The 17,610-nt window shown below is 63.3% G+C and overlaps 4 protein-coding genes across 12 annotated transcripts in view; 2 read left to right on the top strand and 2 right to left on the bottom strand.

Moving 5' to 3' along the window:
• PC (pyruvate carboxylase) overlaps nucleotides 1-3,654 on the top strand; it is a 62,924-nt gene extending 59,270 nt beyond the window's left edge. For all 5 annotated transcript variants that reach the window (XM_059718399.1, XM_059718398.1, XM_059718395.1 and 2 more), the window contains one exon: nucleotides 2,946-3,654. In XM_059718399.1, coding sequence (XP_059574382.1) covers nucleotides 2,946-3,194 — 249 coding nt within the window. In that variant the 3' untranslated portion in view covers nucleotides 3,195-3,654. The remainder of the gene's footprint in view (nucleotides 1-2,945) is intronic.
• A 1,755-nt stretch (nucleotides 3,655-5,409) lies between these two features.
• On the bottom strand, nucleotides 5,410-9,176 carry LOC106737601 (phospholipase A and acyltransferase 2). 3 transcript variants are annotated; one of them, XM_059718550.1, is made up of 5 exons: nucleotides 7,626-9,176; nucleotides 7,224-7,293; nucleotides 6,687-6,916; nucleotides 6,258-6,299; nucleotides 5,410-6,147 (listed from the first exon to the last, which is right to left on the bottom strand). In XM_059718550.1, exons 1-5 carry the CDS (start codon nucleotides 7,821-7,823, stop codon nucleotides 6,121-6,123), a joined length of 567 nt encoding a protein of 188 aa, XP_059574533.1. In that variant the 5' UTR covers nucleotides 7,824-9,176; the 3' UTR covers nucleotides 5,410-6,120. The 3 variants fall into 3 exon arrangements, with proteins under 3 accessions (XP_059574533.1, XP_059574534.1, XP_059574532.1); XM_059718551.1 differs by having other exon boundaries at nucleotides 5,410-6,299; nucleotides 7,626-7,706; nucleotides 7,996-9,176; XM_059718549.1 differs by having other exon boundaries at nucleotides 5,410-6,299.
• An 80-nt stretch (nucleotides 9,177-9,256) lies between these two features.
• DRAP1 (DR1 associated protein 1) lies at nucleotides 9,257-13,885 on the bottom strand. Of its 2 annotated transcripts, none has more exons than XM_019480735.2 (7): nucleotides 13,776-13,885; nucleotides 12,664-12,736; nucleotides 12,402-12,495; nucleotides 11,525-11,650; nucleotides 10,845-10,935; nucleotides 10,441-10,526; nucleotides 9,257-10,226 (listed from the first exon to the last, which is right to left on the bottom strand). In XM_019480735.2, the coding sequence occupies exons 1-7, from the start codon at nucleotides 13,815-13,817 to the stop codon at nucleotides 10,073-10,075; spliced, it is 666 nt and encodes a 221-aa protein (XP_019336280.1). In that variant the 5' UTR covers nucleotides 13,818-13,885; the 3' UTR covers nucleotides 9,257-10,072. The 2 variants fall into 2 exon arrangements, with proteins under 2 accessions (XP_019336280.1, XP_014459542.1); XM_014604056.3 differs by having other exon boundaries at nucleotides 11,531-11,650.
• A 354-nt stretch (nucleotides 13,886-14,239) lies between these two features.
• C15H11orf68 (chromosome 15 C11orf68 homolog) lies at nucleotides 14,240-17,415 on the top strand. 2 transcript variants are annotated; one of them, XM_059718544.1, is made up of 4 exons: nucleotides 14,240-14,411; nucleotides 14,640-14,689; nucleotides 15,098-15,195; nucleotides 15,881-17,415. In XM_059718544.1, the coding sequence occupies exon 4, from the start codon at nucleotides 15,906-15,908 to the stop codon at nucleotides 16,629-16,631; it is 726 nt and encodes a 241-aa protein (XP_059574527.1). In that variant the 5' UTR covers nucleotides 14,240-14,411; nucleotides 14,640-14,689; nucleotides 15,098-15,195; nucleotides 15,881-15,905; the 3' UTR covers nucleotides 16,632-17,415. The 2 variants fall into 2 exon arrangements, with proteins under 2 accessions (XP_059574527.1, XP_059574526.1); XM_059718543.1 differs by lacking the exon at nucleotides 15,098-15,195 and having other exon boundaries at nucleotides 14,241-14,411.
• The last annotated feature ends 195 nt before the right edge of the window (nucleotides 17,416-17,610 follow it).

Genomic DNA, 17,610 nt, shown 5'->3' with positions numbered 1-17,610 from the left:
ATGGGAGGGAGGGAGGGAGGGGGTGCCAGGCTGGATGGGTCCATGGGGGGCTATGGGGGAGAAGGAACAGGATCCTTTGCTTGAGAGAAACCATTTATCACATCTGGTGGGGGGGATCCAGGTAAATGAATCTTCATGGGGGGATGGAGTGTTGGGACACTGAGGTGGAAGAAACCATTTTGATGGGGGGGGTGCTGTAGAGTGGATGGGCTGTTGGCCCAATTCACAGATTCATAGATTCATAGATGTTAGGGTCGGAAGGGACCTCAATAGATCATCGAGTCCGACCCGCTGCATAGGCAGGAAAGAGTGCTGGGTTCAGATGACCCCAGCTAGATGCCCATCTAACCTCCTCTTGAAGACCCCCAGGGTAGAGGAGAGCACCACCTCCCTTGGGAGCCCGTTCCAGACCCTGGCCACTCGAACTGTGAAGAAGTTCTTCCTAATGTCCAGTCTAAATCTGCTCTCTGCTAGCTTGTGGCCATTATTTCTTGTAACCCCCGGGGGCGCCTTGGTGAATAAAACCTCACCAATTCCCTTCTGTGCCCCCATGATGAACTTATAGGCAGCCACAAGGTCGCCTCTCAACCTTCTCTTGCGGAGGCTGAAAAGGTCCAGTTTCTCTAGTCTCTCCTCGTAGGGCTTGGTCTGCAGGCCCTTAACCATACGAGTGGCCCTTCTCTGGACCCTCTCCAGGTTATCCGCATCCTTCTTGAAGTGTGGCGCCCAGAACTGCACGCAGTACTCCAACTGCGGTCTGACCAGCGCCCTATAGAGGGGAAGTATCACCTCCCTGGACCTATTTGTCATGCATCTGCTGATGCACGATAAAGTGCCATTGGCTTTTCTGATGGCTTCGTCACACTGCCGGCTCATGTTCATCTTGGAGTCCACTAGGACTCCAAGATCCCTTTCCACCTCTGTGCCACCCAGCAGGTCATTCCCTAGGCTGTAGGTGTGCTGGACATTTTTCCTCCCTAGGTGCAGCACTTTGCATTTCTCCTTGTTGAACTGCATCCTGTTGTTTTCTGCCCACTTGTCCAGCCTATCCAGGTCTGCCTGCAGCTGTTCCCTGCCCTCCGGCGTGTCCACTTCTCCCCATAGGTTTGTGTCATCTGCAAACTTGGACAGAGTACATTTCACTCCCTCGTCCAAGTCACTGATGAAGACATTAAAGAGTATCGGTCCAAGGACCGAGCCCTGCGGGACCCCACTGCCCACACCCTTCCAGGTCGAGACCGACCCATCTACCACGACTCTCTGGGTGCGACCCTCTAGCCAATTCGCCACCCACCGGACTGTGTAGTCATCCACATCACAGCCTCTTAACTTGTTCACCAGTATGGGGTGGGATACCGTATCGAAGGCCTTCCTGAAGTCTAAGTATACGACATCCACCCCTCCTCCTGTGTCCAGGCGTTTCGTAACCTGGTCATAGAAAGAGACTAGATTGGTCAGACACGATCTACCTGCCACAAACCCGTGCTGGTTTCCCCTCAGCATAATTTGCCCTGCCGGGCTCTCACAAATGTGAGCCTTGATAATTTTTTCAAAGACTTTACCAAGGATGGAGGTGAGACTGACTGGCCTATAGTTGCCCGGGTCCTCCTTCCTCCCCTTTTTGAAAATGGGGACCATGTTAGCCCTTTTCCAGTCCTCCGGGACTTGGCCCGTGCGCCATGAGCGTTGGAATATTCCCGCCAGTGGCTCTGCAATGACGTTGGCCAGTGCCTTCAGCACCCTCGGATGGAGCTCGTCCGGGCCTGCCGACTTAAAGGCATCCAGTTCTTCCAAGTGACTCTGCACCATCTCAGGATCTACGCGTGGCAGTCTGGCGCCTTGCTGCTGCCTCTCTACAACCCCAGTGAGAGACTTGTCGTGCCCCTCGCTTAGGAACACTGAGGCAAAAAACCCGTTGAGGAGTTCAGCCTTGTCCCCCCGTGTCTGTCACAAATTGTTTCTGCCCATTTAGCAGCGGTCCTATTCCTCCCTGGGCCTTCCTTTTACTCCCAATATATCTAAAAACAATTTCTTGTTGTCTTTTACTTGGGTTGCCATCCTCAGCTCCATGGTAGCTTTGGCCCGCCTAACTGCCTCCCTACAAGCACGAGCAGAGGAGGTATATTCATCTTTAGTGATCTCACCCTGTTTCCACTTTTTGTGTGCTCCCCTTTTGGCCCTTAGGCTGCCCTGGATTTCTCTGGTCAGCCATGGAAGCCTCCTGGCCCCTTTCCCTCCTTTGCCTCGCTCGGGGATCGTCTTGCTTTGTGCCTGAAGGATCGTTTCCTTTAGGCACAGCCACCCTTCTTGGGCACCCATCCCTTCAAAACTCCTACTCTGCAGTGCTTCCTTGACTAATCGCCTGAGTGCATTGAGATCAGCTTTCCTAAAGTCTAGCGCTTTCACCCTACTAGTTACCTTACCCACTCGCCGTCTTATGTTGAATTCTATTATTAGGTGATCACTGTCTCCCAAATGGCTACCGATCTGGAGGTCCCCTATCATGTCATCCCCTGTTGCCAGTACCAGATCCAGTATGGCATTCCCCCTAGTGGGACCATGCACCTCCTGTGTCAGGTGGAGGTCCTGTACACAGGTTAGAAACCTGTGTGAGCGATGGGACCTTACTGTCTGCGTCTCCCAGCAGATGTCCGGGTAGTTTAGGTCCCCCATGACTACCGCCTCTTTAGCTTTTATGGTCTCCGAGAGCTGCCTCAGGAGCCCCGCATCTATTTCTTCCCCTTGGTGTGGGGGTCTGTAGCAGACCCCTACCACCAAATCCCTTTCTCCTTGCCCCCCATGTAGCCTAACCCACAATCCTTCTACTTCCTCAACCTCGGATTCTGTCTTGAATTCAAGGTGGTGGAAGGAACCATTGGGACCAGATCCATTTAGCTCATGGGGGGATTTCTTGGGCTGACCCCTCCCCCCTTTGCCTCCCCTAGGAGATGCACTTCCACCCCAAGGCGCTGAAGGACGTGAAGGGGCAGGTCGGGGCACCAATGCCAGGCAAGGTGGTGGACATCAAGGTGGCGCCAGGGCAGGTGGTGGCCAAGGGGCAGCCCCTGTGCGTGCTCAGCGCCATGAAGATGGAGACAGTTGTCAACTGCCCGGTCGCTGGCACCGTCAAGGCTGTGCATGTTCAGCCTGACATGAGCCTCGAGGGCGATGACCTCATCCTGGAGATTGAGTAAGGGGGCGGGGCTTCACCCCCCAACCCCTGCTGACCCTGCCCCCATCCTGGACAGAGACCCCCCCCACCCCGCTCCCTTCATGCATTGCTGTCACTTTAAGGGCAGGCCCCGCCCACTCCTAACCCCTTTGCTGCTGGCTTCTCCCCTCACTCCTGCAACCGCAGAGTCTGTGTGTGTGTGGTGGTTGGGGGGGGGGGGTTCCCTTGCAAGAAATGGGGGCACATCAGAGGGCAGCCCGGCCCCTTGTCATCAAAGCCCCCCCTTTGTACCCCCGCCAGGGGCTGCTGTTACCCCCCACCCATGCCCTGGGGTGGAGACTGACCTGCCTCCACCTGGTGTCCTGGGCTCCCCAGTAACGACAGGCCTTGGTGGGGAGGGGGGGCAGCGGGGGACTCCACCCCACCCATTTCCATGCTGCCTTAGGTGGGGGTTGTCCCCAGCCTGGGAGGGAGGGGGCGGCCAGGCTGGACCTGGGCGGGGGGGGGGGGGCGGGCCCTCATCTATTCCATTGTCTTAATGATTTTAATTGCCAAACCCTAGAGCTTGGTGGGGGAGGTGGTACAGACAGCCCCCGGTGGGGGGCTTGCTGTCTGGGAGCTGCAAGGCCCATGGGTGCCACTGGGGGGGGGGGGGCAGTGGTTGTTGGGGGGGCAGGGGGGGCTGATGGGATGTGACCAAAGCAATCATGATCACTGAATTTTTTTTCTGGGTGGGAGGCAGAGTCTGAGTGTTTACAGGCTGCTTGCCCAGGGTGTGGCGGGGGGCAACAAGACCTCCCCCAGCCTCCCCAGGGCCGGGATCAAAGCTGGAGTCAATGCAGAGTGCTAGGACCCTGGGTCCCTCCCCACACCCCCTCCACAGTAGAGGGCAAGAGGGGGGTGCTGAGGGATCAACAATAAATGTGAACTAACATCTCATGGGGCTGCTGTGTCTGTGCTGCGGGATGGGGGGGTGACAGGCCTGGGCAGAGGGGCTGCCCCTGCCCCACCAGTGGGGGGACGCAATATACTTGGCTCCCACCAGGGGGTGCTAGCCCGTGGCCTGGGGGTGGGGGATGCAATTCCCCCAGCTGCCACCAGGTGATCAGCTGACAATTAGCCCTCCCCTGATTACCAGTGCAGCACCCCCTCCCCCACCAGAGGCTGCCAGCGCCTGGTGGGGGGTCTCCCCCAGCCCCCCGAAGTGCTGCCAGGCCCCTGGTACTCACCAGGGCCCACTACTGAGCTCAGACCCCCCCACAGCAAAGGAGGGGGTGCGCCTGGTCCTTCTGCTGCCACCAGGGGACTGCAAAGTGCTCCAGACCCGGCTGGGCTGGTGCCCCGTCCCACTGCTGTGCTGTGGCTGCGAACGTGGCCCCAGCCCCCAGCCCAGGGTCTGGAAGTCTCCGAGGTCCGGGGGGGGACTCCTGCTGCTGGGCACAGGCCAGTGGAGGCGCTGGGAGTCCATTCCCTTCTCCCACCTGAGCTCTGGGTGCAGCGGGCAGCCCGCAGCAGCAGCCACCTTGTCCCAAGCACAGGCCGGGGGAGGGGGAACAGGCCCCGGGGGCTGCACCTAACGGCAGGAGCCCCCATGTCGCGCACCCAGCTGGGCCAGGGCCAACCCCATGAGAGGGGCTCCAGGATCTACCTGTTGATTGGTGAGCACTGCTCCACTACACTGGACACGTGTGTGTGTGTGTGTGTATACTGGCAAATACATATATATGTCTGGTGTGTATAGGTATATACATGTATATCTGCACACACATATATATGGAAATATATGTATATCTAGATAAATGGTTACATAAATGTGTATTTGTACATGTATATAGTGCATACGTGTGTATTGCTATAGCTGCATATATTTGTATGTTTGTGATATACATGTATTTGTACATTTATGTGGCTGCAGTGTGTGTTTACACACACTATTTTTGTGGCCAGTGTATGAATGCATCTGAATATTTATGCGTATATATGCATATATACGTCTTTGTACATGTATATACACATGAACAGATATACAGACACACACATACGTGTGCATGTGTAGCTGCTTCTATATGAATAGGTGTATCTGTGCATACTTATGTGTTTTTTATATATGTGTGTAGACATATACGTCCACACACACACACACCTATGTACATGTATATGTGCATGTCTGTATATACACACACGGGCGTGTGCATGAGGACCCATGCAGCCAGGGCTCCCCCATGCAGCTGGGCCCCCCTCTGCCTCACGCCGTCCAGGCCAGCACTGCCTGCCCCCCAGCTCCCCCATCCAGGCCTAAGGGCAGCGCTGTTGGGCAGGGCCCCGATCCAGGCTGGATCCAGATGGGCCCAGCGGGGTTGGGGGCAAGATTGCACCTGCGTCAACTCTTCTTGGCTGCCCCAAGATCCATTGCTGGAGGCTCCCAGCCCCGGGACCCAGAGATGCGGCGGGTCTGGTGCCAGGGGGCGCTGCCAGCCCGGACTCCTGGGTTCCACCTTCCCAGTGCCGGCCTCGTGGCTTAGAGCACTGGAGTCCAGCCTCCCCGGATGCCTGGGTCCCTGGCCTGTCCCTGCCTCCCCCAGGCTGAGCTCATGGCCCCACTGTGGGCACAATTCATCGCAGGTAAAATCAAACCTTCCTTCCCACAGCCTGGGGCAAGGGCGGGGTGGGGGCTACTCCCAGAGCAGCTTTAGCCCCCAGCCAGCCCCCCACCACTTCAGCTGCCCCACTCCGTCCCTCCCTCCCTCCCAGAACGGGGAGTGAATGCAGGTGTCTGGGCTTCCCATGGCCGCATCCCCCAACCCCGAGGATGCTGGGAGCCTCGCTTACAGGATAGATGGTGGGGGGCAAGGGGGGGGGGCAGGACCATGCGACAGGAGAATGAGGCAGCGAGGCAGTGGGGTCCATGCTCTCTATTGCTCCGGGTCCCTTGGCCTTGCAGGATGTGGCTACTCGCGGCTCCACAGTGCCTCGAACTGGAAGAGTCCAAGGGTTATGGCCCTGCTCCTGCTGCCTCTTCCCCAGGGTAGGGAAGAGCCCGAGGCAGCCAGACCCCAGCAGCCCATGGGGGAGGGGGTCCACTCACCATATCCAGCAAAGCCCACGCAATGCCTTTCACCCTCTCCACCTGGAAGCCAAGAGGATCCCATGAGCCGGATGCAGCCTACCCCTGCGCTGGGACGATGGAGTCTCCTGGGCTGGTTTGGACAGGCCTGATTCTGCACCCGGAAGGGGTTGGACTGGACAGGACCTCAGGAGCCCCCTGGCAGCCTTCCGAGGGAGGCTTAAAAACCCCAACACATGGAGCAGAAATGGGGACAGGAGGGAGCAACCAGCCCAGCCCAGAGCCTGGGAGACCCCCCCCCCCACCCCAGTACAACACAGGCCTAGACTCCCCGCCCCTCCCCAAGCATCCCTCCCACCTCTCCTTGAGCCCCCATGGCAGAGCTCCCAGCTCCCTGGGCGTCTCCCCCTGCTCCGACAGCGACGTCCCTTCCAGATCTGTGCCACCAACCTGCGCGCTCCTGGCCACGTCATAGCGGACGCAGGTGGCGAAGTGCTGGCAGTTCTGCTCCACCAGGTCGTAGGGGAACGGCTGCCCCAGCTGCCGCCTGGCTCGGGCCATGATTTCCCGCTGGGGGAAGGCCTGCAGCTCCCCATTGTGGAGGTTCCTCACGCGGTACCGGGCTCCAGCCCCCACGACTTCCAGCGGCTCCTTCTGCACCTCCACACCCAGGGGGGTCTCTGCACATCGCCATGGGCAGAAGGAATTGGGCGAGGCCCCTTTAAACACCCCCACCAGCCGAGTCCCCCTGACACTGGAAACCTCCACCTCTCTCCCCTTGCTCTTCCAGGCTGCACCTCACCGTCACCTCCCAGGATCGAGGGTCCGGGCAGCCTCCCCTCCCTGGCTGCAGAAAAGGGGGGCTGGTTGGGGGGGGGGGGGGATTCACCCTCTCCTTCCCCCTGCAGCTTCTCCAGCACCCGGGTCTGCCTGGGAGTGGGGTCCAATCCCCCTACCCAGGACCCCAGCAGCCGCCCCAGCGCTCACTGGCCACGTGGACGACACACTTGGGTCGGGTGAAGCCGAGGAACCTCCAAAAGGGATCCAGGAGCCCGGGCTGGGGAGAGGGAGGAGAGCAGAGCAGGGCTGGAGCCTGGGCACGCACCCATGTGCAGAGAAGCCAGGTGCCCGAGGGACACGCACACACATACACAGAACCCAGGCCTCCGGGACCCCTGCCTTGCCCCCCAAATCCAGGCATCTGGCACCACACACACAGTCCAGTGCCACCCCACGCCCCCGCCCAGAACCCAGGTGTCTGGCTCATGGCGCCTTCGCATCCCCCCCCGAGGTCCCCAGGTCTAGCAGGTGCTACGCCAACCCCTTGCCTGTCCTGCTTCCCACGATGCCACCCGCTGGGCCCAGCCCCCCACCCCCCCACCCCCTCACCTCATCCTCTCCCACGTAGACCCCCCAGTGCTTGTAGCCAGCGCGGTCGAACTCGAGGAGGTCTCCAGGCTGCGGCTCCGGCTGCCCAGACAGAAGCTCAGGAGAGTTGGGGGTGCAAGGCTGGCTCCAGCCACACTGGGGGCTTGGGGCCATCGAATGGGGTCCTAGAGGGGCTTGGGGGGAGCTCAGGGGTCTCATCCAGGCCCACCTGCTGCCCCAGGCAGGATCAGGCCTGTCCAAGACATCAGGAGACCCCCCCCTACCCCCAACAGCGGCAGAACATCTCCAGCCGGAGAGGGCCTCTGGTGCCCCTGCCCACGGCTGGCGAGGGCAGACCCGAAGGAAGCCAGCGCGATCTCCAGGTACTCACCCCCTCCAGAGGCATGGTGCTAGGGGGTGGGGGCTGCTCCGGTGGGTCTCTCCCAGCCCCTGCAGACGCAAGAGCAGCAGATTTCAGTGCTGGTTTCCCGCCGAATCCTCTAACCTCTGTGTGAGGAGCCACTAAGGAGGCCTGGCCTGTCCGAGGTGCGGGGTGAGGAAGGCTTGATCCCAAGGGGTGACGGGACAGTCCACAGGGCTTGACAACCGACCTTCTCCAACCAGAACCAGGGGCCGGCCATGAAGGGAGGTCGTTAGTTTAAACGAGCACCAGGAAGCTCCTTCTCCCCCAGCGTCTAGCGAAAGCACGGGGCTCACGGCCACCAGACACGGAGGCAGCTGAGGGTGCGGCCAGATCCGCCACGGGACCGGACCCCTACTCGGGGGGGGGGGGGCCCTGGCCAGAGCGTCCAGGGCCACGGGTCCGTGGAGAAGCTGCCCACTGAGGTGCCTGGTGTCTGGGTGCCGTGGGACACAGGAGAGGGGGTCGGCGCCGGCGGCGGGGTGGGACTTGGCTGCGGTGTCTGGGGCTGCGGGGGGCAGGGGCAGGGCGCGTCGGGGCATCCAGCTGAATGTGTGCATGTGGACTGCCCCCCTCCCCGGGACAGACACGCAGAACCCAGGCATCCGCATCATGCACGCACGCCCTACACATTCAGGGGACGGACAGACCCCAGGAGTCTGGGGCAGACACACAGCCCCCTCACCCCCCCACAGGTGAGGCCAGGCCCTATGGATTGCCCCTGGAGGGGGTGGCCCTGGGGTCCCCCCCAATAGGTGTCATCTGCAGGGCTGGGGGGTCCATAGCTCCCCCTGTGGGAGCCGTCGTGCCCCGCACACCCACGTGCCGCCACCTGCCGGCTTCCGCGTCCCGCCGTGCATGCGCGGGGCTACCGCAAGCCCCTTAGCAACCGCGCATGCGCAAAACACCCGTCGCCTTTCCGGCTCGGCGCATGCGCAAAGACCACGCAGCCTCTTCAACTAGACGCAAGCGCCAGACCCACAGCGGGAGGAGTGGCGATGCTTTCCTGTAGCGGATGGAGCGTAAGCTGCGCTCCCATTGGCCGGCGCCGCAGCCAATGAGGTGGCAGTGGGCAACCCGGAAGTAGCCCACGTGCGGGGCAGGGGGGAAGCGGCCGCAGCTGCACCAGAGGGGCGGGCAGTAGGCGCCCCCCGAGAGGGGTCAGGCGGGCTGGAGGAGGCGACGGGGAGTAGGGGCAGCACGGGCGCGGACAGTGAGTGGCGCCAGCCGCTGGCTTCAAACCGGACCTTTATTGAGTCAATACAAAACCCCCCGCAGGGGCTGGAGGTCCCCGATCCGCCCCCAGGCTCCCCCCCCGCCCCCACAGCTGGAAGGGGGGTAAGCAGCGCCCCCAGCCCCGGGTCCCCCCCCCCCCCACTTGAGGGGCTGCCTGTCTGCTATGAGCCATGGATCCCAGGGGGTCCCTCCCTATGCCCTGCTCCCCTCCCCCCTCCCTGCCAGGGGGGCTGCGTCTATTCGGGATCCCCCCACCCTCCCCTCAGGGTGCCTCTGCTGTAGGGGATCCCCTATCCCTGATGCCCCTCCCCCCCACCCATAGGGGGCTCTTTCTACAAGGGGTCCTGCCTGGCCCCCACCCACAATGCACAGGGTGGAGAGCCTGAGGGGACCCACTCCATGCCCTCCCTGCCCTGCAAAAGGGGTCTCTGTCTACCACCCCACGGCCCGTTGTTGCCCCCCCACCCCCACTTCTGTCTAGGAGAGTGCCCCTCCTATTCTCACCCCCCCCTTCCCCAGGCCCTGGAGAGAAGCAGCTGCTTCCAGCCACCGTGACCTGTGGCGAGAAGGGGAGGGGGGGATCCCCAAGATGCAAGACTGGGGACACACTCTGGGCTGGGCTGGTGTGAAATGGGGGGAGGGGGGAAGAACAGGGCAACCCAGGCTCTGAGATCTGGGGGTTCAACCCCCCAGGGAACCCCTAAAATGATCAGCCATGGGGAGGGAAGGGGGAAATCCGACTCCATAATTACACGTAAGATCCACTTGCCCCCCTCCCCCCAATGCAGCATCTAAAAGGGACCCCGGGGGGCTACGAGTCGTAGTCTTCGTCTTCCTCGTCCTGGGTGGGGGCAGGGGGCAGGGGCGCTGGCGGCGTCATGGTGGGCAGGGCCGCAGGCACAGCCAGGCCCATGGTCATCCCAGGAGGCGCAGCGGGCGCGAAGGGCAGGTATGGTGCTGGTGAGCTGAGGGGATGGGGACAGAAAAAAGATGGGGGCAGATAGGCCAGTCCTAGGCCCACCCCCAGCCTCCCCCCACACAGAGAAGGGGAGAGAACCCAGGCATCTGGGCATCCAACACCCCAGCCCCCCCCCAGCTGAAGAGACCCCAGGTATCCTGGCTCCCAGCGCCCGCCCCCGCATGCCACGCCTGGAGAGAATCCAGGCTCCGGGTCAGTACCTGGGGAACGTGGCGGGGGGGCGGCTGGGGGGCAGCGTCTGCAACGTCTCCTCCTCAGCGTCGCTCTCGCTGTCCTCCGAGTCCTCCTAGAGGGAGATAGGCAGATCACGGGGAGCCTGCCCCCCACCCCCCGGGCACACATCTGGAGGGGTGGCGCTCCCCAGAGCTGGGTGCTGGGGGCACCGAGGGCCAAGGCAGGGGAGGGGCTCATCCCCAGGGACGCAGCACAGGTGTGAGAGAGGTGTGGGGAACCCAGGTGTCTGGGAGCCCATCCCCCCAGCTCTCACCCCCCTCTCACAGCTGGAGTGAACCCCGGTGTCTGGGCTCTCAGGCTTGCCCCCTGGCTCCCACTGCCCTCATCCCGGTGCCCAGGAGTTTCCCCTGCCTGGCCACCCTCGCCTCACCTCTTGCTCCGAGTCAGTGCCCGACTGCTTAGGGTCCTTGCCCTTGGCCCCTGTCCCGCCGTTCTTCCTCCCGCTGCCCGGCTTCCGGCCCCTGCATAGACCCACCAGGCATCAGAGTCCCTTGCCGAGCCCCCCCCACAGGTTGAATCCCAGTAGGTGCAGTCAAATTGCAGCCACCTCTGGGGTGCAGCATGGCAGGTCTCAGAATTTGGGGCAATGGAGCCCCTGGTAGCCCAGATGAACCCCCCACCCAGGGTATTGGGGCCTAAAAGGAGAGAGCCCCCCTGCAGCACCCCCTACTGCCAGGGCATTGGCACCCAGTCTCCCATCCACAAAGTGATCCCAGCTGATCCTGCTTAGCTTCCAAGGGGTGTCAGGTGCTAGATGGGGAAAGTGTCCCCGAGCAGGGGCAGTGGTGGTCTCCCATCCACACACAGACCCTCTTCAACCCTGCTTAGCTTTCCAGGGGCAACAAGGGCTGGTGGAGCTAAAGCACCCCCTCCTCATTGGCTCCACCCCCACTAGCTCCACCCCTTACACCCAGCACCCCCTTCTGGCCCTGCCCCTCCAGAGCTGGCTCCACCCCTGCAGCCCAGCCTCTCCCACTAGCCCTGCCCCCCCAGACCTGGCTCCACCCCCTCACTACCCAGCACTCCCTGCTGGCCCTGCCCTGCACTGACCCCCACCTGCGGGAGACCCGCTCGCCCTCCATGTGGTTGTCCTCAGCGTCCCCCTGCATGTCGGGCACGGAGGCCACCAGGTCCTTGAGGAAGTCAAACTGCTGCTCCAGCTCGATGCACTGCTTCCTGCAGGGGGAGGGGCAGGGGGTCAGAGGGGGCAGGGCCAAGCCACAACCCACCCCTCCCCCCAACCCATCACATCCCCAAGGTCTCCCACAGCCCCCAGCAGGATACTTCCCCCTGCCAGGGAGATTCACAGCCCCTGCCAGGCCCCTCCAGCCCATGTTGATTGAAAGTGGGGAAACTGAGGCACAGAAGCCAGGTTGGGACTGTCCAGAGGGGACACGGTGAGGCAGGGGGAGAGCTCCCAGACCCCTCCCGCCCCTTGCTCTAATCCCTCAGCACAGCCATTCTCAGCCTTTTTTGTACCAGGACCCATTTCTACACTTCAGCGGCCAGCCCCAACCCGCTCCCCCACGCCCCGGCCCCCAGTGCGTGGGGCAGAGGGCCCAAGTAGCCCCTTGCAGGCTGGAGCTCTGCCCGCCTGCAAGGGAAGAGCCGCGGTGCCCACATTTATCTCCATTAAAGGAGAATTCACTTTCAAGTTTGTTCTTTCGTATGTTCTTGCGACCCACTTCTGGGTCGTAACCCCCAGATTGAGAAACGTTGCCCTGGAACCCACCCCTCCCCGAGCTGGAGGAAACCCAGGGATGCGGGCTCCCAGCCCCCCCGCTTTCACCCCCAGCCCACTCCCCTTCCAGAGCAGGGAGAGAGCCCAGATCCCTCCCACGCCTTGTTCTAATCCCCTAGACCCCAGTCCCCTCCTGGAGCGGGCAGATCACCCAGGTGCCCAGGGGACGGGACCCGGGGCACTCACAGGTGGGACGTGGTCATGGTCTTGGCGTTCCTGGACTGCGTCACTTGACAGGCCTTCCTGAGCAGCGACTCCAGGAACAGCTCCAGTGCCCGGGCTGTGGCAAGGCAGGGGTTAAGGGAGAGACCCCAGGTGTCCGGGCTCCAGCCCCTACTGCCCTCCCCGAGTCCAAGAGAAGCCAGGCATCCGCCCGGTCCCTCAGCCCCCGCTCCCCTCCCAGACCCTGAGAGAACCCAGGCAGGCGTCCAGGCGTTGCCAAGGATACAGATGATGACGGGGACAGCAGCCGCCACCTTCCCGATCTCCTCGTCCGTCTGCATGATCTTCTTGATCCGCGCCTGGGGGTGGGAACAGGTCAAGAGCTGGGGGGGCAGCCTGAGCTAGAGCCCCCCAGGATCAGGCCCAGATCAGGGCTATTTCTCCCCTCCTCCCACTCCCCTCCCAGAGCCGACAGAGGTCCCAGACATCCACGTGCCCGGCATCCCAGCTCTCCACCTTTTCGCATGGCCGAGCTGGGGATCAAACCCAGGCAGCCGGGCTCCTAGACTCCCCTGCTCTGATCCACTGGGCCCCACGCCCCCCCAGCACCGGGGGGCTCCCAGATGCCTCTACGCTACGCCCCCCACGGACCTCCTCTCCCCGTGCCCCCACCCCAGACTCAGCTGCAATCCCCCATGCCTCCTCTGCCCCCTCCCACAGCCGGAGACAACCCAGGTGTCCCGGCTCCCACCCCTCTCCCCCCAGCCCCCCCCCAGAGCCCCAGACAACCCAGGCGTCGGGCGCTGGACCCGGCCCTAGGAAGGAGTCCAGGCTGCCGGGCCCGAGCCTCCACGAGGAACCGGGGTGTCCGGCTGCCAAACCCCCAGTGTCGGGAAGGGACCCGGGCGCCAGGCCCTGGCCCCAGAAAGGGCCCCAGGCAGCTGGGTGCCGGGAAGGGGCCCAGGCATGCGGGCCAGGCCCTCGTCTTCAAAGGAGCCCAGGGGGCCGCGTACCCGCCCGGCCCCACAGATACCCCGGGGCCAGCCCCGGAGGAGGGAAGGGCCCGGGGGAGGCTGCGAGGTCCGAGGTCACAGGCCCTGGGGCGAGGGGGGCGAGGGCGGAAGGTCGGGGTCACAGGGAAGGGGGCCAGAGGGGCGCAGGCTCCGGGGGATGGGCGGGGCGGGGCGGGGCCGGCTAGGGCGGGGTCAGGGGTCACAGGCGGTTGGGGTCAGGGTGGCCGGGGGGGGGGGACGACCCGGAAAGGAACCGAGGCGTCCGGGGGGGGGCCCAGGGAGGGGCCCAGGCGCGACCACCCGGCGCCCGAGGGGCCCCGCCGTCCGGGCTGCAGCCCCCACCCGCCAGGATGGGGAAGGGCCCCAGGCGCCGGGCCAGGCTCACCGGCGGGAACCGCGCGTTGTATTTCTTCTTCTTGCTCGGCATCGCGGCCCGCTGCGCCCCGCGCCCGCCCGGTCCTAGCGCCGCCCGCCGGCCTGGCCCCGCCCCCTACCCCGCGCCCGCCCGGTCCTAGCGCCGCCCGCCCAGCCTGGCCCCGCCCCCTGCCCCGCGCCCTAGCACCGCCCATCCCAGCCTGGCCCCGCCCCCTGCCCCGCGCCCGCCCTGTCCCAACACTGCCTTCCCGGCTCGCCCCGCACCCGGCCTGGGGACGCCCCGCCCCTACCCCCACACCGGGCTCCCCCAGCCGCCAGGGAGGGCCCCGCCCCTAGTCTCGCTGACTCCGCCCCGCGCTGTCCAGGTACCTCCCGCAACCTTCGAGCCGGGCCCCGCCCCCGGAGGCCCCGCCCTTTCATTGCAGCCCCTCCCCTCCCCCTCCTCTCCCGGAAGTCCTCCCCTCCCGAGCAGCTCCTTTCCGCCTCTGTCCAGACGTAACTTCCTGCTTCACCCTCCGTGCACCTCCGTGTCGGCTTCTGCCATTTCCGGTTTCCCCCGTCCGACCCCCCCCGTTGCCTCCCCCCGGGCTCGGCCCCGCCCCCTCCCTCAAGATGGCGGCGGCCGCGGGCCGCTGAGAGGGGCCAGGTGAGGGCGGGGGCTCGTATTAGGGGAGGGGCTGGGGGGGCCTGGCACGGGGGCGGGGCAGCGACTGGGGGAGGGGGCCTGGCACATGGGGCTGGGGGGGCTCCTATGGGGGGGGGGGCTGGGGGCGCGGGGCCGGCTGATCATGGGGCTGGGGGGCACGTCGGGGGCACCTGGTGCTGGGCAGGGCCCCGTACTGGGCGGCCTCAACCTGCCTCCTCTCTCCCCCAGGGCAGCACCAGGCAGCAGCCCCCTGCCCCGGCTCCCTTCTTCTGCCGCAGGTAAGGCGGCCCCCGTGGCAGGGGCAGAACGGGTCCCTCCACGGCTGAGTGCCCTGGGGTGGAGGCAGCTGGGGGGAGCGGGTTGATTGCCCCGGGTGGGGGGGCAGAATCAGAAGCCGTTGGGGGTGGGAGGGCTTCTCCGCAGGGCAGGGGGTAAAAGAGCCCTCACCTTCCCGCTCCCTGAGCCCCAGCCCAGCCCAGCTCTCTGGGGCTACTTGCCGGGCAGAGAGCTGCCGGGCAGAGATGACCCGAGCAGGGTGCGGGGCCCTGCCCCTGCTTCGCTCCCGTGGGCCCCGGACCCAAAGAGGCTGGTGGGGTGCAGCGAGCGGCTGGACGCAGAGCTGCTGCTCCATGGGGGCCCCGAAATCATGGGGCCCAGGGCAGTTGCCTCTGTTCACCTCCCCCTAGGGACAGCCCTGCTGCTAGCCAATTAATAGCTCGGTTAATTGGCTTGTGGATTCCCCCGACCAACGCTAAACGTACAACCGAGGAGCTAGCCCTGTGCTGTAAGTTAATTAACCAGCCCCCTTCCCAATCGCAACTGATTAGCTGCCTGCACCCTAAATTAATTAACCATCCCCCTCCAATTGGAGCTGTTTAGCCTGCCCGCTTGTACTATCCTCGGGCTAATTAAGCAGCCTTCCCCTAACGGTAGCTCCCAAAACAGTCAGGCTCTTCAGTCAGCTTAGCCCACCCGCCTGTGCTGATTAGCTGCTCCTGTGCAAAGTTGAAGAGCCCCTTGATGGAGTGAATTAGCCCCAAACCTAGGGCAATTACTGAAAATAAACCCCTTTGACCAGGTAATTAGCCTGCCTGTCCTATGTGAAGCTGATGAGCCTTTCAACCTGCCAGTTAGCCCACCTGCACCATACCTGAATTAGCTTGCCCTCCCTAATTGAAACTAATTGGCCTGCCTGCCCCCTGCTTAAGGTAATTAGTTTGGCCCCTGCCAAACAAGGGAGCCTCTTCCTCAGAATTAATTAGTCTGCCTGCCTCTTACCTAAGCTAATTAGCCTGACCAGTGCAAAGCTAGAGCCCCTTTCTCAGAGCTAATTACCTTGCCCGCTCCTCACCCTAACAAGCTTGTCACTCCAAACTAATTAGCCCACCTGCCTCCCAGCCTTCCCATAAGGCAGCTGTGACACCTGACCTTTTCCCATACCTCCCCCCTACCTTCCCCCGCATTGGCAGGTGCCTGCTCCAGGACCCAGCAGCTATGTCAGACCAGGATGAGGGCGACGGGGGCCGGGATGGCCCCTTCTCAGCTGAGCAGCTGGCGGCCGAGTCAATGGCAGCCGACATGGACCCGTGGGTGGTGTTTGATGCCCGGCGCACCCCTCGGGCCGAGTTTGAGGCATGGCTGGCCACCTACCCGCCCTCCCGTGTGGCCCGCTATGGCCCACGGCCCGTGGGCTGGATTGCCGTGTATGGTCCCGGCTACAGTCCTGAGGCGGGTGACGTGGTGGGCTTGCAGGAGGCGTGGGAGCGGCTGCAGCTGAGCGGCCGCTCCGTGACCCACACCACAGTGCGGGAGCTGGCCCTCAACCACGGCGTGCTCACGGGCAAGTGGCTCATCCACCTGGACACAGGCTTCAAGGTGGACCACGCCTGGGCTGGTGTGGCCCGGGCCGTGCTGGACGGGCGCTTCACTGTGGCCAAGGTGAGCCCCTGCCACCCTGATGGTGAACGGCGCCACGTGGTGTGTGTCTACACGGATGACTTCACAGATGAGGAGCATGTGCTAGCTGCCGACGCTGCCATCCGGGCTGCTGGCGTCAAGTGCCCGCTGGCCTACAAGCCCGATGTCTACACCTACCTGGGCATCTACCGCGACAACCGCTGGCGCCTCTGCCCTACCATCTACGAGAGCCGCTTCGACCTGGAGTGCGTGCCCCGGCGCTCCCGCGTCCTCAACAAGGTTACCAATGCCGAGGTCACTTAAGCATTGTGGGGGGGCCCGGCCCCCCCCTTTGACTGTTCACCCCCCTGTCCCTGGACTGGAGTAATGGGGTGAGGCTCTGTGTCCCAGCATGCACTGCTCCTGTGGAGGGGGTGGGGGTCTTGTCCCCTTCTGCCTATCTTGGACTATCTGCCTCCCTGGACTGGAGCTGTGGGGCTGAGGTTATTTATCCCAGCATGCACTGCTTCTGTGTGGGGTGTAGGGTCTTGCCCCTCCCTTAGATTGTCTGCCCCCCTCACCTGAAGTGGGAGTGAGGCTACATGTCACAGCATGCACTGCTTGGGGGGGGGGGGGGTTTCTGGCCCTGCCTGGACTGGAGCAGTGTGTCCCACCATGCATTGCTCCTGTGGGGTCTGATTCCCCTGAATTGGAGCTGTGCGGCTGAGGTCCTGTATCCCAGTATTACACTGCTTCCTTAGGTGAGGAGGGGCTAGTAGGCATGCCCCCATGCACAGGCTGGGCTGGGGCTGGGGTGGAGACTACAAGTCCCAGCATGCACTACTTCCCTGGCTCAGGGCCTGCTGGGAAGTGTGGTCCAGGAGCTCTGGCAGCTTAACTCTCTCATGGCCCTGTACTGGAGGGGCTCTGCCCCCCACTTCACCCCACCCACTGTTTTTAAAGTGCCACAGCTCTTTGCCCCCTAGCAGGGGCTCTTTCTCAAGGTGCTGCCCCTTTCATGCAGAGCCCTGCAGTGAGGCTGGTGCAGTGGCCCTTTAAAGCTCCAAGAGGTCACAAAGCTCAATAAAAATGACTCCTTTCCAGCCAATCAGCAGCTCTTGACTCCCTCTGGCTCCTCCTCTTCCCCCCCCCCACCCAAGGCTTTTGCAGACCCCTGGCTCTGGGGTACTAGAGGGGACATCCCAGACTAGGGCCCAAGGGATTTAGGCACCTACATGTCTCCAAGCCTGCCTCTGCCGGGTCATGGCAGCCCGAGGAGGAAGGGATCTGAGTCTCCCCTCCA

Source organism: Alligator mississippiensis, chromosome 15 (assembly GCF_030867095.1).
Source record: "Alligator mississippiensis isolate rAllMis1 chromosome 15, rAllMis1, whole genome shotgun sequence".
Taxonomy (NCBI): domain Eukaryota; kingdom Metazoa; phylum Chordata; order Crocodylia; family Alligatoridae; genus Alligator; species Alligator mississippiensis.
This window is presented reverse-complemented; position numbering and strand designations above follow the sequence as displayed.

Excerpts from the sequence above, each read along its gene's own strand:
- C15H11orf68 (XM_059718544.1), top strand. The coding sequence starts at position 15,906 with ATGTCAGACCAGGATGAGGGCGACGGGGGCCGGGATGGCCCCTTCTCA.
- LOC106737601 (XM_059718549.1), bottom strand. The coding sequence starts at position 7,823 with ATGAGACCCCTGAGCTCCCCCCAAGCCCCTCTAGGACCCCATTCGATG. Across the intron at positions 6,917-7,223 it reads GTGTGTCGTCCACGTGGCCA|AGACCCCCCTGGGTGTGGAG; the intron begins GTGAGCGCTGGG and ends GGCGATGTGCAG. Across the intron at positions 6,300-6,686 it reads ACGTGGCCAGGAGCGCGCAG|GTGGAGAGGGTGAAAGGCAT; the intron begins GTTGGTGGCACA and ends CTTGGCTTCCAG.
- DRAP1 (XM_019480735.2), bottom strand. The coding sequence starts at position 13,817 with ATGCCGAGCAAGAAGAAGAAATACAACGCGCGGTTCCCGCCG. Across the intron at positions 12,496-12,663 it reads TGCTGTCCCCGTCATCATCT|CCCGGGCACTGGAGCTGTTC; the intron begins GTATCCTTGGCA and ends GCCTTGCCACAG. Across the intron at positions 10,527-10,844 it reads GCACTGACTCGGAGCAAGAG|GAGGACTCGGAGGACAGCGA; the intron begins GTGAGGCGAGGG and ends ATCTCCCTCTAG.